At 36.8% G+C, this 17,110-nt stretch overlaps 1 protein-coding gene and 1 pseudogene across 1 annotated transcript; both read right to left on the bottom strand.

The window, feature by feature from the left end:
• Positions 1 to 3,731: 3,731 nt before the first annotated feature.
• LOC140173180 (mitochondrial uncoupling protein 1-like) lies at positions 3,732 to 8,019 on the bottom strand (annotated as a pseudogene).
• On the bottom strand, positions 6,545 to 15,696 carry LOC114924024 (uncharacterized). The gene is made up of 9 exons (XM_025777826.3): positions 15,058 to 15,696; positions 12,485 to 13,960; positions 11,753 to 12,192; positions 10,102 to 11,639; positions 9,593 to 9,655; positions 9,429 to 9,508; positions 7,936 to 8,237; positions 6,720 to 7,102; positions 6,545 to 6,627 (listed from the first exon to the last, which is right to left on the bottom strand). The coding sequence occupies exons 2-4, from the start codon at positions 13,931 to 13,933 to the stop codon at positions 10,175 to 10,177; spliced, it is 3,354 nt and encodes a 1,117-aa protein (XP_025633611.2). The 5' UTR covers positions 13,934 to 13,960; positions 15,058 to 15,696; the 3' UTR covers positions 6,545 to 6,627; positions 6,720 to 7,102; positions 7,936 to 8,237; positions 9,429 to 9,508; positions 9,593 to 9,655; positions 10,102 to 10,174.
• Between the last annotated feature and the right edge of the window lie 1,414 nt (positions 15,697 to 17,110).

Raw genomic sequence — 17,110 nt, 5'->3', positions numbered from 1 at the left:
TGATCAAACAGAGTCTTTCCGCTTTACTGAGTAATCGCCTTTTCAGCTGGCTAGCCTTCCTTAGATCTTATAGAACCTCCTTGAAAGATGCTCGAGTCACCATAGAATGACAAAGAATAATCCCGAAATAGTTGCTCAAATTCTGGACGAATCTGATGGAGGACACTTTGGTAAAGATTTTTTTCCTTTTCACGAAAACATTACGGGAACACAACGCTTTATACTTCTCCACATTAATCTTCATCCCAGAAGTTTTATAGAAACTCTCCAATGCTGCCATCATATTTTGAACTTGTCATTTCTCCGCTTTACAGAAGAGAAGCAAATCATTGATAAACATTAAATAGGATATTCTCCTGCCCTCTCTAAAAATAGCAATCGGCTTCCACTGCCCTATATCAACTTGATAGTAAATCAAGTAGGACAGTCTCTCCATACATAACCCGAAAAGATATGGAGACATAGGATCTCCTTGTCGAAGACCTCAACTAGGAGTAAAACTGTCCAATCTATCACCATTCCAGACAATAGACAATGAGAATGAAGTGACATAGCTCATAATCAGGTTGACTGTAGGAATAGGAATACCGAATTTCTTGAGGGTCTGTTTTAAAAACCTCCAATCAACTTTTTCATAAGTTTTCTCCAAATCAATATTAAATGTCAAAGTTCCTTTCTTCAACTTAGTCTTTTTCATAAAATGAATAACCTCATGCGCTATAATGATGTTGTTCAGTACTCTCCTTCCTGGAATAAACCCCTTTGGAGAGAGCCAACAATATCCGTAAGATAAGAGTAGAGTCTGTTGACCAGGACTTTAGTGATGACCTTGTAGACTATATTACAAAGACTGATAGGTCTAAATACCTTCATAGATACCGGTGAATCCACCTTGGGAATTAGAACCAGAAGAGTCTCCATCATCCTCGAATCAATAGTACCTCCAGAAAAAGCTTCTCTAACCATATTCCAAATATCAGAACCAATGATCTCTCAATATTCCTTGAAAAAGTAAGTTTGGAATCCATCCAAACTCGAAGCCTTAAAGGAATTCGTGCTATAAACAGCTGACTTAACTTCTTCCATAATCATGGGCGCAATAAGATTACAGCAGACTTCCTCATCAAAAAGGAAGTGGAACTTCATCCAAACACCCCAAATTAACATCCTCCACCTGACAGAATAAGATCTTATAGAAAGATTCAACTTCCCGGCTAAAAACCTCTAGGTCCATCTCTCACACATCATCCTTGAGAAAGAAACCATAAATCTTATTTATCTTCTGCCGCACAAGGGTCTGAGCATGGAAAAAGCTGGTATTTCTGTTCCCGAATCTCACCCACTATTTTCTAGATTTTTGAACCAAAGAAGTTCCTCTTGCACAAGAGTGTTATTATAATCCTCAATCAATTGTTGCTCCTTTTGGTACATGAAAGAATATTTCCTCTCTTCCAAACGCTTCTGAAGATAATTAATTTGTCGCTCCAATTCATAGTTTCTAACAAAGATGTTATCAAATACTGTAGAATTAAACTCAAGAGAATTTTTCTGCACCTCCGAAAGCTTGCCTTGCATCCCTCTAAAGCCAGACCACCAAGACTATTTCACAATATCTTTGTAACCAAGATGATTAGCCCAAGCCACCATAAAATGAAAGGGCATGTTCATTTTCGGTTGTGGGCGCCCTTTATAGCGCATTAAGATAGGACAGTGATCAGACTGCAGTCTATTCAAAATTTTTGCATAGGCCTCAGAAAAAAGAGATAACCATCCACCATTAATATAAATCTGGTCAAACTTTTTCGCCACCTCAATATTGTTTTTTTTTACTCTCCTCTACCAAGAAAAACGTCTCCCAATAGTCTTCAAGTCAAACAGAGCACTATCCCCTAAAAAATTGGCAAACTAATTAGCATGGCGACTCGAAAAATGGCAACCCTTAGCTTCATGAGAGAAAAGAACTTCATTAAAATCACCGAGGACAATCCAAGGCTCTTGAAAAGTCGATGATTGAGCTACTAGGTAATCCCAAAGAAGACCTCTTGTATTATGCTATGGACTACCATAAATACCACTAATACCTCCAAATCACATTTTCAAGCTGAACTTCGATCGTGACACACTGATCGCAAACATCAACCAATTTGCAACTAGTACCTTATATTAAAGAAAGGAACTATAAACCACCTTTATGTCCTACTACCTCTTGTATACCAATAGAATAGTATCCAAGTCTTTCTCAAAACAGTTTCAAATGTTAAAAGGGAGTTTAACACTATTACTTCATTTCACAATTCGTGATTTGTCTATAAAAAACATTTACACCAACAAATGAAGAGGATCTTCTCTACTTAGAAATGATTCTATTAGATGATTACAAAATAAAAATATTTATTATATTTTTAAAAGAAATTTACGAAAAAACTCTTATTACTTTTACTATTTATAATTTTTTTAAGTTTTTATAATACTTTACATATAATTATATTTTAAGATTCTTATAATTATACTTATTTTAGTATGCTATTTAAATCAAAGAATCAATTTTGACTATTTTCCAATACTATTTGGAATTTGCATCACTCGAGACATTGTTTGATAGAGTAAATTTTAAAAAATATTAATCGTTATTTTTACTTTATGCTATTTAAATTGTTCTTATTAAAAATAACTTATTCACTATATATATATTAATATATATACATAATAAATATTCTAAAAATTTTTATTCTTTATTATAAATGTCATTAAAAACCTGTATACACTAGGAAAAGAAAAACAAATAAATATAATAAAAATCTACAAAAAATACGAAAAATAAAATTTTCTTACTATAACATAAAAAATTACTATAGATTTAAATTATAAAAAATTTTATTATTCTTACTATTATCGATGTCATTGAAAATCTGTATAAAGTAGGAGAAAAAAACGTGTAAATATCAAAGAAAAATCTACAAAAAATATAAAAAATAAAATTTTGTGCTACAACATAAAAAATTATTACTGATTCAAATTATAAAACATTCTATCATATTTTATCAAACTATACTTATCATAAAAAATTTCATCAAATTATAAATTACTAACTCAATAATTATTACATATTTAAAATTAAATTAAAAGTTACAAATCAAAGTGGTACAATAACTTTTGTACTATTTAATAAAAAAATATAAAAAAATTATTAAGCACAACCTCAAATTTAGAGTTAATACTCAAAATCGTCCCTGAAAGATACCCCGATCTCCATTTTCGTCCTCGAAAGATAAAGTTAATCAAAATTGTCCCCGAAAGATACACGACTTGGTCATGTTAGTCCTTCCGTCAGTTGGATGATGATGTGTCACGTTAAGTGCCACGTGGCACATGATGACGTGGCGGGTGATGCCATGTGTCACTTGACATGTAAAAAAGTTATTTTTAATCAAAATAGTCATTGAAAGTTCAAACGTAAGTCATTTTCATCCCTAAAATTTTAAAAAATAATCAAATTAGTCCTTATATAATTTTTTTTTAATTTTTTCTTGATAATATTAAATTTTAAATTTTTTTGATACTACTAATTTTAATAGAAATATAATTGACAAACAAAATTAGTAATGGTATCTTTTCTTCTTAAAAATTGTCAATAAAATTATCTCTCTCCTTTAAATCTTCTCAAAATCTCTCTTATTCTTTTCTATTCTAAAACATTTTTCTTACATTATCACATTTTGCTAGAATATATATATACTCAAAATTGAAATGTATGTATTTATTAACCTAAACAAAATTATATGCTCAAAATCAAAATTTATGTATTAAAAGAAAAATTATATAATCTATCTCAAACATATGAAACACACAAAATATTAAATATTTTTAACTATATGGAAGTACTAAAGAAAATATTAATCTGTTTAACTATATGGCAACCGGCGAGACGACGGCGATAGGCAAGGCGACGGCAAGCGGCGACCCAACGGCGAGCTGCTCCAAGCCACGAACAGAGAAGCCAGGGAAGATGGGGACGACGAGCTGAGCTACCTGAGTTCCGGACAGGGGAAAGAGTAAGAAGTGGAGGCGCCGAGAACCTGGGGATGGCAGCGGCAAGGAACCTAGGGATAGGGTGTTACTGTGTGCTGCTTCGCGTTCTGCTTCTGCGTGCTGGAGAGGAGAGGCCAAGAGGGGTGTTACTGTGTGTGAGGCATATTAGGGTTCAAAAATCACAACCAAGCTTCAACGCACTGTTTTGAAAATTTTGATTTTTGACCCATTTCAAAAACCGGCCGTTCACAGTTCGGTTCGACTGACCGGTTCCCGGCCGGTTCAGCAGTCCAATGTCGTTTTTAAATTTTACGATTTTAGCTTCTGACCGAACCGTATTTGGCAACGGTTCACGGTTCAACCGATTCGACCGGCCGATTTGAACCGGTTTTCAAAACATTGTTTGGCAGTCACAAACAGTTTCCTTGGAAAATCCTCCATGTAAATTGGTTGCGTTCAGGTTGACTCTAAACGTCCAACGATCTTCTTAGTCTGTGACGAGAAGAAATGAAGAGGATTCAAGAATGACATACACATCATATTATAACATCCATAGAAGTTTGACTCCACAAAAAATTGATAATCCCAATGCATAACAATGGCATATATGAGATTTTCCAATTTCTAGTATCAAAAACAAGTAGGCTATAGTAATAAACTACTCATTAGGACTTAGGAGACACGAAACAAAAATCAAAAATAAAGGAAGTGTTAACTTACCTGTTCTAAGGTTAGAAACATGATTACGTTCCAAGATCCTAGCCGTCCAAAATTTGGGATGAAGACTTTATAAAAGGCAAAAGGTCCCTAGAAAACATTAGATTCCAAATTCCATTATCAATTAGTTCTGATAAAACAAACTTTTGACAGTGTATTTCCTTGTGAGCTTGTGAGCACCACAAAACGATGCTAAGTTGTTCATAGAAGAGCAAAATGGAAACTTCAGAAAGGAAACATACATCGTTCTTCAATGTCTTGAGGAAACAATCAAGGGTGCTTTTGTAACTAGAATCTCCCATCATTCTTGACTTAACCTGCATATATGAGGAAGATAGAATAACACACTATCAGAGTGGAAGAAAAATACAAAACTGCACACATAAGAAGCTCACATGACAAACATGGCAGCAGAGTAACATGGAAAATTTTGTAATTCATTTCTACCAAATGAACCACAAAAAGACTTGGTCCCCACTGGGTAAATTTGTGAAAATTGGTTTATTAAAACTAGTTTCTTAAAGATAGTTTTCCAAAAAGTTGAAATAGTATTGTTCGGTAGTACAAGCTGCAAAAATTGTAGTTGGTAAAATTGCTTTTGACATTTAAATGACTTCGATAGATATCACTCTAATAAGGAGAAAGAATAAGGGTAGATATTTATTAATATATAACGTTATATTAAACTTTTTAACTTTAAAAAGCACAAATTAGGTTTGAATAAAGCATACTTAACTTTTCGAAGCTAAAGAACAAACACGCGAATTTTTATTCACTAAATATAAAGTGAGGTTAAACACGTCTAAAAATCTTTACCAAATCGAGTCTAGAAATGTTGAAACAAAATTATTATTAAACATTATTTGTTTAATAATATCTATTTTGAATCTTAGTTCATCTCCGGTAAGCAGAATAAATTCATAATTCATAATCAAATTGTAAATCAATTATTTTTTTTTTTTGGGTTATGTAAATCAATTACTTTACACACAACTACATATTCAAGGACAGAAGCTTTATGTTTCCCATTTTAACTATAGATACTATGCATGAACACTGAAAAATTACCACATCCCCCTAGACCAGAAAGGAGATGAGTTACAACATTGTCAGAGAAGCCTGGCAATTTCAAAATAGTCTGCATTTTGGAAAGAAAAAAGGTTATCTGAAAATAAGAAAGGAAGAAAAAAAATATGCTTGCTCCAAAAATTGATAAACTCCATTAACTGCTATATAACCTATTTCACTTGATCATTGCTGGCCAATTCAGCAGCATTGATAATAGCATTTCTGGCTATATTGGGGCCAAGACTAGTCCAAAGGGCTGCAATTCCTTCCTGTTGATAGATAGATACCAGTTTAGACAGAAATAATCAGAACTAAAATAAACTAAAATTCACTCTCTCTTTAATAAACATGCAAGTTGAATTCATATACCTGTTTCACAATTGTAGAATATGCATTTAAAGATCCAGAGTAACGCCTTGGCACACCAGGAGGCAATTTTCCTTCTGCTTGAAGTCTAACTTTAACAATATCTGTTGGATTCGCCACTGCAATTCCCACATCACCTATTGGATGGTAGTACAAATAGAAAGAACTCATTATTAGTGTTGTTTGCATAGAGTCTATGCTAGAAATAAATGGCACAAGTTCCTGCTAGCAGAAAAAAGACAACAATCCATGTAGTTTGATATAGAAATGAAAAAAACTAGTTGTAACAATTTATATCATTCTATCAACTTAAACTTTTAGAACAAGTGATTTTATGACCCCAACAACGTTCAGCATTTGGCCTTACCGCGTTGTTAGCGCAACAAGAATTTTTTTACGCAATCGAACATCTCTGACATGATCCTTTCCGACATATAAAGTCTTAACCTGTTTTGAAAAATGTTATTCACACCATCATCATCATATAACATAGCAAATCATAACACAAGCTAGTTATGGAGATGAGATGTGAAACTCACAGGATCATACAACCCAATTCTTAAACCTCCATACAAGCATTGACGATGTATCCCCGGCACAATGCCCTTCAGAGTGCTGCAAGACCTTCTTCCCTAGCAATGGTCGCAACGGTTCCCATCATACCCTTATATTTAGGCGTCGTGACTCGTGACTGCATTGGCACCCAAAGCTTGTTTTTGAAGCTGAAGCCTAACTTTGGCAGTGTCCAAGGGAATAGTGCACACCTATTTCATCCAAGATAGCAAACGATGGACACCTTGTCCTTCTATCAATTCATCACGTAAAACTTAAGGATGGTGCTTATATGTACCGTTAACTACCGTGACGTGTTTATTTATGAAAGATTATCATGTAAATAATCATTTTTGGAGTGAAACTTCACCTGTTTTGGTAGAATTCATAGTAAATAAAGAACAATTGATTAATGTTATATGGAAACTCAAAAGATAATGAATATTTTATTATCCAAAATTACATTATTTCCATGCTCATGTTGCAGCAATAGGACACGTACTACTGTATATAACAAAATACATGAGCAACTGCATTTCGTTTCGCACTATTTAATGACAGGAGGACAAACATGTCCACCATTTGCTATCGTTGCGGACCTAATTGATACTTTTTTTTTCTTCAAGGGCTAATTAGTCCGAGGTCGAAATCCTTGAGGATGTAATTGTCACTTTACTCAAATTTCAAATATGGCCAGAACAGAATACTTACAAACAAAGCATGATGCAAACAGAAGATGGAAAACACATTCTAAAATCAATCTAAGGATCAAGACCGTTAACTAGTTTCACACACATTCCTATATGATGCTGAATTCTTAGTTAACATAATATAAAACACATAATAATCACCCAGTTTCCAGTTCTACCATCATAAATGGTATTTTTAACACACAACAGGAGAATCAATGTTACTCTTCCTCTTATCAACTTAAGCTTTTATATCAAGCAGTATCATGGCATGGTATCAGAGGTTTCACGATAGAGAAAGACAAATAAAAAGAGAAAGAAGTTGTATGCAAAATTGATGCAAACTCAAAAGGACACTCTTATGGAAATTCCTTTTCGGTTTTTTTTTCTCACATGATCATCATATATATCATAGCACCAACCAAAGACCAATGCTTGGATGTGTCAGATAATTTCATACTTCAAGACTTGTTATATATTTAACTCGAGAGAGAGATGAAGAAGAGAGAAAGACCTCAGCAAAGCATGCAGAGAAAGCACTGCTGGTGAAGGTTCCAGCGAAGGAGATCGCAGGTTTGGACTTGCCATCAGCTACCATTTTTTCCTTTCAATGCTGAAGAACAAAGTGTCGTGTTTGGGAAAGGAAGAAGCGAAGGTTTGGCGTTTGCGTTTGGAAATTGAGAACTATACTGTGGCTGTCTCTATCATCCATTTATACACATCAAAGTGTTTGGTGTTGTTGCTTTCTGAATCCTCATTTCATTGTTTCTTGTTTCCTTTTTTATCCTCTCTGTTTCCTTTTGCTTTCTGCCTCTGCTGCTCATTTTTTCAAAAACAAAATTCTCGTTATGCTTTCCAAACCAATATATCTGTTCTTGTTATTTTCCTTATTGAAGAACTATTGAGCTCTGATTTAATTTACTTATGATTAAAATGTGGGGTTTATCTTTGTTTCTTAACACGGCTTCGGTTGATAACGATGGTAAGCTTATAGACTTATATAGTTGGTATAATGGAATTCATTCAACGTGAAAATTCATAAATTAAAGTAATCTATTCTAGCCTATTCTAGACGGAAAAAGAGAGAGATTATCAGAAAGAACAATAGAAGCAGCAAGATAAAGAACATGGCATCCACATGGACAACTTTGCAAGGAAGCTGTAACCACTAAAATTGAGACACATATGTCACTTTTTTTTTTATCAAACATATGTTACACTTATTATGTATATAGAATCAAGAGTAGGGTTAGAAGTGGGCCGGGCTACCGACAGGAGCTCGTAGCTCGGCTCATTTTAGTCTCGATTCGACTTAGTTTATTTTATTAAACAGACTAAGGTTAGATTTTCTATAAAGCCTATTAGTTAAAATGATCAGATCATAGGTTTTAAAAAAATCTACGAAGTTCGTTGGGTTGACTCATCAAAATATATTTTTTAAAATAAATTATTCTTAATTTAGACTTTTAACTATTCAGTCATATTGAGCACAAAACAAAACTAAAGAATCAATCGTCAAGACTAATTAAGATTGTAGTTTTTTTGTTCAAAAAAAAAGTTTATATTTATGAATTATAAATATGATTATAACATGTGAGTAACAATTGATATAATAAATTTTAGACTTTCAACTATTCACTCACCCTTATTTTTATTATTTGATAGATTGTCATATTTCTTTTGAGAAATGCTAGAGGACCAGCAGAATTTATTGTTTTTGGTCATCACTTTTAGCCATCAACCCAATCCTTTTACTTTCGTAATCCAACAACATACTTTTAGTCCATACTTTTAAACATAGATGACTAACTGTTTGCCAAAAACAATAAATTTTGTTGGTCTTCTAGAATTTTTCATTTTTTTTTATATTGGTTATTGTATTTATATTATTTAAGAAGATAATGATAAGTAATATTTTTAAAGTAAAACAAGTTTTCTTTGAAAAAGAAATATTGAAAATGATCGGATCGAATTGAATTTAAGATAAAAAAAACTAGGCTGAAGTACCTTGTGGTCATGAAGATTTTGCTGATGTTGAAACTCTATCTCTATGAAATCATGAATGGAAATTCTGGCCATGATCATTCCTTGGAAGGATGGAAAATTTCATTTATAAATCATAATTACAGACCAATATATATTAAAGAATAAGGATGGAAATATCAAATTACCTTGGCAGCATTCCTCACACCAAAAATTAATTAAGCTTCCACTGATCAAAGAAGTAATTTACTCTGTACAAGTATAAAACTCCCCTGTTAGACTTGCTCACATTAAAAATTGCTTCAATTATTTAAGATAAATTTATTTATTTATGGACAACATTATGATATACCACCAACTTGGTACATGATACAGTAAGGTGATCCAATAGTGTAGATTGAATCTTGATGAATGTCATTCTTTCATGATCCAAATGTAACCATTGGATCACCTTGTTGCATCTTTAGACATTTTCTTAAATCCTGGTAAGTAAGAAGCATGCAATACATTCTCACGGAAATGTTTAAACATTTTGGTTACCAAACGCCAGCTTGAAGGTAAAAGAGAATTAATAATTAGGGGACATTTTGGTGGTTTACTCCTTGAATCAACAACAAAGTGAATGCATGATAACATACAAAAAAGGACTTAACTCGAGGTATGTACACTATTTATTATGGGATACAAAAAAATTTACCCTCCTCCACATCGAAAATACAGAAAGGGGTTCAACAAAATGCAAGTGTGACCCTTTGGCAGAGAGACGTCTTTTATGAGAGATATAAAGCTTCTAAATAATCATCGATGTAGGCTAAGCTAGGCCAGTGATCTGTACGGATACGAACTAAAGTTGAAACATCACCAACTTCCATTTGGAAAAGAAGATGGAACCTTGGTGGAAGAAATATCAGCACAAGAAAACAGCCCAAGTATCTTCTTCTGCCATTGCTAGTAACTCCCTTCTCATACTCTTGATCATTGTAAGTAAGGCGAAGTGGACCTGCCTCAAGATTAGCGACTGATGTAGCATCACGGGAATCATCCTCCCATATGATGTCCTGGATGATTCTCCTTTCCCATAGAGCTTCAATCAGTGGCTCCCCCCTCACACCTATGACAAAGGGTGCCAGATGGTGCTCGGTTGCACGGATCAAGGAGGTTGCAGGAACATCGAGAAGCTTGACAGATTGAGTTCCACTGATGGCAGCAATCCCATTGCGGCCTTTTAATTGAAAAGTTTCCCTGCCAGTGTTGGAGGATGAGCCACATGCCTCCCACAAAGCAGTGAACAAGTCAAAGTTGTATCGAGGTATCACGGCTTCTGGGATGTCGGATGGGACAATAGCCTTTAGAAACATATCTTCTATGCCTACTGTGATTCCCTGAAGTGGACCTTGGATGATTTGACCATTTTCTGCATTCGTTTCAATGTGAACATCAACGATACCTGGTGTTGGTTCCCTAGGCTCCAATTCGATGATAACTGTAGTTCTATATTTTTCTTCTCTGAAATCACTCCCAACAGGAACAATACTTAAGGATGCATTTTGAGATGAATCATCATTGCTGTGAGGTTCACCAAGAAGGAATGGTATGTGGCATGATGGAATTGGTCCATACGGTGCAGAAGAGGAGAAATTCAGCACAGTAGCATATATAGCAGGAAGTGCATCCATATCATCCAAGGATGTGGTGGTGCTATCAATTCCCAATAAGCGATTGAAAGTATTAGACTCGAATCTTAATCTACATGATATTCTAACTTTGAGTCCTGGCATATATCTGAAGTCAGGAATAGAGGAAAAGTGCTTCCTTAATATATTCAAAATTTCTGCAACTTTAGAATCCATCACACGGAGCGGCGCTTGTGGTTGATCCAGTTTTCTGGTTTCATGAGTGATCTCTGTACTGGAGTTCTCGGAACATTCCTTGTCCTCGACAGGGGTTTCAAGGTCCGTGATGCTCTCAAGATACACAGGTTTGCTGTTATTTACAACTAAATTTGATAATGATAGAGACCAAAATTGTTTAACAAGCAACGGGGTGACACGATCAAGATGAATGCATGTGGATAAGTTTTTAATTGTCTTGAGTTTCTGAGTAGATCGAGGAGACTGAACGTTGAAAAAGGAGGATGGGTGTGAAGATGGTGAAATTCCATGGATCGTGTTCCCAAGGGTCAGGATGTCTCTGAGCTTCTTCCCGGGAATGCAGACTAGCATACGCAAATAGATCCTGCAAAATGCCCCATATCAGAATGGCCAGGCATTATTTAGTTCAATAAAGGTGAAGGAAATAATAATAATAAAAAGCAAGATTATATCAAAAGAAGCAACCAAATGCAATACCTTGAACTATCACGAACTTCCAAATCAGGAAAATGGAGGCAAGTAAAAGCAAGCAGATGAGATAGTCTAAGGAACAATCTAGAACTATGGTGGTGCATCATCATAGTTTGACAAATTCCAAGAACTCTGCTTCCCTGTGACCAAGATTTCAACCCAGTATTTGGGCCATGTCTCTCCACAAGGAAAATGATGAAGTTTGCGAGAAGATCTAACAATCCACATGGAGGTATTGTTTGATTTTCAGCAATTCTATCAAATATAGGGAAGCAGTAAACCAACTTATAATCCATTTTCACTTTTGGAAGCAAGTGCTCATCAAATTTCTGAAGTAAGCGCTCAGCCAACCAAGAATGTTTCTTACAAGAGAGTAAACGGTCAACAAATGCCACAACAACAGGAACCACTCTCCGACTCTCCAACATCATGTTCACGAGCATCCCCTGAAAAAAGAAACTTGAATCCATCATGCCTAGAGACATGGCAATGATGAAAGGCACAAGCAAATATCAACTTGCCATAAATTTTTAACCATGGAATCTGATAACTTTAGTTACTGACATATAAGGGACAACAAAGGGAAACTTGACATCTGAGACGCCTATGACAAAAATTCTCTATATTACAAGGAGCAAATCCATTTGTGAGAATGCAAAATCTAAAATAGAAACACTGCAAACATACAACAATAAAATAAATAAACAAATAAAAAGATTCTAGCATTGGAAACTATACCTCTATGGTATGAAATATCATAGACTCCAACAGATTTCTTGTGGTAGACGGATCATTATTTGAATGAGTTGATGCACCAATTAGAAACTTATGGAAAATACGGAACGCAATGGCAATTTCAGTGCTACCGGGAGGCAACCATTTGAAAGATGATACACATATGAGACCATCTTCAAGCAGCTTCACTGAATCAACTAACTCAGCATCCCCGTCTTCTTTCATTCTGAGTACCTCAACACACACCGAGCAAAACACAAGAAGGTCGAGCTTCAAGGCCTTCAAAGCCAGTGGATCAAATAAAGCAGGGTAAAAACTTGAGCAAGCCTTGATCATAGACTTGGTCTTCTGACAACTTCTACTAAAAATAAGCTGATTGAAACCCAAAAACCACTGCACAGCCAGCAGCCGAAAAACCAAGTAATGCTGTGATTCTCTTGAAATCAACAAGAGCCTTTGTGAAAGCTCCCATTCTTGGCCAGCAAAAGCATCCAAGAAACGCAAATACATCATCAAAATAACATGGCACAGAACAGGGTTATAGGAATAAATCAACCCGAAAAACTGCACCTTCAACATTGAAGGTTGCATTTCCAATGCGGCAGCCACAGGAATCACCATCGCCATGAACTCCATCATCCCACAAGGTGTCAAAATCTGTGGCCACTCAAGCAAAAACGCCAAAGCCTTCCTCAACTCCTTCAGGTTCAAATTACCACCATAAGCCACCCCGGAATCACTCAACACACATTGTGGCACATTGAATGGGACCATAGGAATGGAAGAATTCACAACAGAAACATGCAATTGCTTAACAACAATGTTATGAATAGCCATGGTTAATAGCAAGATATAACCTTGTGAAGCATGTGTTCGTTCGTTCTGGCACAAGCTCCACAAGTGGCCAACGATGTCGGAGAGAAGGCACGGGTTGGAACGCTCCAATTCGCGCAAGCACTCGCATGCGATGGATCGGGTTTGACGATCCGACCCGAAATTCGGCCGGTTGATGACCGTTAACAACAGCTCAACCAAACTTTCAATTTGTTGAACGTGTAATTGAAGCTTCTTCTCAGTGACACAAACAACGATCGAGGTAACAGAGATCATGAACTGTTCTCTGAACGAGGTGGTTATGTAAATGCCGTCGATCGGGGATTGGACGACAGTGCGGAGCGCGTCAATTACACGGCCCAGTTGGTGTGCGTGGTCGTCATCAGGAGTAAAGAATGAATCAGAGAACTCGTCGAGGAATACAAGGAGCTGGAACTTGACGGAGAGAGGGAAGTCCTTGCGGAGGACCGAGTTGAGGAGGAGATCCAAGAGCGAAGGGAGAGAGCTCCACTTGTTCTGCCTTCTTTCTCCGCCACTGAATTGGAAGTCCTCGATTAGGGTTTCCCATTCCTGAGGTGTTAGCGGCTTCGACGGTGGAGGCGCCGCCTTCTCCGTCATGGCACGATGGTCGTTGAGAGCAGCAGCCTGCAGTCAATCGAAAGCTATATGTCACAAAAATACAAAGTAAGCATTTAATTCACTCATTTTAGTATGCCTAAGATGCTTTAAAGAATACTTGCAAGTCAAGCGCAAACAAACAAGTAACGAGAAGCATAAAGACACTCAAGAGCAAACAAACAAGTAATGAGAAGCATAAAGACACTTAGGCATGATATCGAGTAATTGTGAAGTGGAACGATGAATGAAAATTGATTTGTTGTACAAGTAAACTCATTGAGCAAAATAAAATATTGAACTCACACACCAATCAATAAAACAATTTCAAATTTGTTTGTAACACCTACTTAACATAAAGTGTAGAAACATGGGTGCTATATAACTTAGGAAAAGAAAGATATTAGTTGAAATCAAGTACATAGCAAGCATGATTCAATATAACTTAAAAAGCTTTCAAAAAGATGTTAATAGGCAAGCTCACAATCTAACTTCACAATTTCAATGCAATATGCCAAATGAATTACCTAAACTATGTGAAGTACAAACATTCAAACAATTTAGGTTCTAGTATGTCTACATAAATGCACAAACTTGATAACCAAATTAATAATCAATATGAACAAGCATCACCAAGTAACAAAATGCATCATTCTTAATCAATTGCCTAAACATGAATCATCAATTCAAATCACATGGTACCTACAACATGTAATTTAAAAATCTAAAAACTCTTCTAGAGGCAATTTACAAACACTTGGCATGCACAAATATCAAATATGCAAAATCAATGCAACCAAGTAGTAATTGACAACCCAAATTCAAGTTAACGCCATTCAACCCAATTTTCAGCAACTTTTCAGCAAAAAAGCATTCTTTTAACATCAATTCATACAAATTCAGCATATACAACACAGAATCAGCAGCAATATCCATCAATTCAGTCAATTTCCAACACTTTCCAGCAACATATCACAAACTAATAATCCTAAATCTAACCTTTCTTAACAACCTAAATCCACTAAAACTGAAAATGAACTTTAACTAAGGCCTACTAATTACTTAATAACTTTAACTCAGCAAATTAAAATTAACTAACAGAAATTAAAGAGAGTTTGAAGAAAAACCTTGAATGATGATCCAAAATCAGAGAGAACAGAGAATGGGGGAGGATTGCAATGGCACTGTGTTGTTGCCAAAGCTAGAGACGGCGGACGTTGGTCGCCCGGAAGTTGGGAAGGTCGCCGGAAACTGGGGAAATAGGGGCTGTTAAGCGTGTTCTGTTTCAGAAAGTTTGAGACAGAGACATGGCAGAGTGGGAGGAAGAAAAAGAAGAAGGAAGTCGCGACGGCGCTGGGTGGCCGGCGGCGAACAGGGAAGGAGGGGAAGAAAGAGGGAAGGAGAGAGGGAGAGAGAGAGAGAGAGAGAGCTCGGTGTGGTTCTGGTTCGAAGAAGAAGAAGAAGAAGAAGAAGAAGAAGAAGAAGGAGGAGGAGGATGGTTCGGCGATGGTGGTGGTTGAGGAAGAAGAAGAAAAACAGAGGCGCGCGGAGAGGATGATGAGCTCGAAGGGGAAGGAGAAGAAGAGGAGAAGAAGAAGAGGGAAGAGAGGGGAATGGTCGCCGGTGAAGTGATCGGCGGTGGGTGAAGGCCGAAGGCGATGGGGAGGAAGGTGATGTTTGAAAGAGAGGGGAGTAGCTGCTGCGTTTGTTGTTTGAATGAGAAGATCGGGTGAGAGAGTTGGGACTCGCAAGGTTAGGGGATTCGGTCAGGGGGTGCGTAAGGGGAGATGGCTACGCATAAGCTGCGAAATCTTGGTACGCATCGTAGCAACGCACATGCGCGATCTGAATCTGAGCGCAAATTTTTTTTATCAGAAATGCATTTTGTGCAGTAAAATCAGTCACTAATATATTTGTGTATAAATATATATGATACAACCGTTATATGTTGGTTACAAATTATAGCTCGGCAAATCTCTTTTTAAATCGGCACATTAACTCTGCCAACTTTATGACGTTAAACCTCTATGATCGGTTACACAGAAACGGCCAATTCAGACCCAAACGGTCATTACCTCCGAGTTATAAAACAAGCAGTTGGAGTTGAAAAGGTAGATCATCGTTCTAAGTTAAAAACTCTCCATATAATTCTCATTGACTGACTTGAGCGTCGGAGTGCTTTTTACAGGTGCTCTCCCTCTTGTTTCACTTGGTGGTCGGGACGTGTTACGGTTCACTCACAAGGTCGGCCAACCCACCTTCTGTGAAGAGATATAGCTCGGCCACAACCAGGCAAGAACATTTGGCACTCACCGTGGGGCCGAAGGTTTAGAAAATTTTCTTTACAGGCCCAAACACCCTAACGTTTATCAATGGCTGACGCGCCTCCCCCCACTATGTCCGAACTCCTTCGGATGGTAACCGAGCTTCAGCAGGCAAATCAACGCATGGCTGAGGCAAATCAACGTATGGCGGAGGAAAATCAAAGAATGCAGCAACAAATTCAGCAAATAGCCAACGCTCGCCTTGAGCATAACGACACCCATCATGAGCGAAATGCCAATGATGAGCATCAATCCCAGCCGACGCATATTTCGGAGACCCCTCAGGACGATGAGGGCGGAGGTCCTCTTAATAACGAAACCTCGCCGAATGACGAGGAAGATGAACCTGACAACTCGGCAGGGCCCTTCACAGCTGAAATCATGAATTTTCAACTACCTAGACAATTTACATTGTCGACGACTTTAACTCCGTATGATGGCTTAGGAGATCCAAAACAACATATCAAAAAATTCCGATCTATCATGATCGTTAACGGTGCATCTGATCCTATTTTATGCCGTTGTTTTCCATCCTTTTTTGATGGTCCTGCACTTGACTGGTTTTGTTCTCTGCCTGCAGATTCAATCTCACGTTTCCAGGAGTTAGCCAAGCAGTTTGAAGATCATTTTGCAGCATCAGCAATATATTTACATGATTCCGACTACTTGACGACTATTAAGCAAGGCCCTCAAGGAAGTCTGAAGGAGTACATTACCCGTTTTACAAAAATAGCCATGCAGATCCCCGATCTTCATCCTGAAGTACATCTCCACGCCATTAAAAGCGGCCTCCGACCAGGAAAATTTCAGGAAACCATCGCAGTAGCCAAGCTGAAGACCTTAGCCGAGTTTCGAG

This window comes from Arachis hypogaea, chromosome 12 (assembly GCF_003086295.3).
Source record: "Arachis hypogaea cultivar Tifrunner chromosome 12, arahy.Tifrunner.gnm2.J5K5, whole genome shotgun sequence".
NCBI lineage: Eukaryota > Viridiplantae > Streptophyta > Magnoliopsida > Fabales > Fabaceae > Arachis > Arachis hypogaea.
The sequence above is the reverse complement of the archived record's forward strand: the minus strand, read 5'-3'. Positions and strand labels throughout refer to the sequence as shown.

What these genes read in the sequence shown, in the direction of transcription:
- LOC114924024 (XM_025777826.3), bottom strand. Translation starts at nt 13,933, where the DNA reads ATGACGGAGAAGGCGGCGCCTCCACCGTCGAAGCCGCTAACACCTCAG. An exon ending in TGATATTTCATACCATAGAG is followed by an intron (nt 12,193 to 12,484) that starts GTATAGTTTCCA and finishes TTCTTTTTTCAG; the next exon opens with GGGATGCTCGTGAACATGAT. An exon ending in GAAGTTCGTGATAGTTCAAG is followed by an intron (nt 11,640 to 11,752) that starts GTATTGCATTTG and finishes GGCATTTTGCAG; the next exon opens with GATCTATTTGCGTATGCTAG.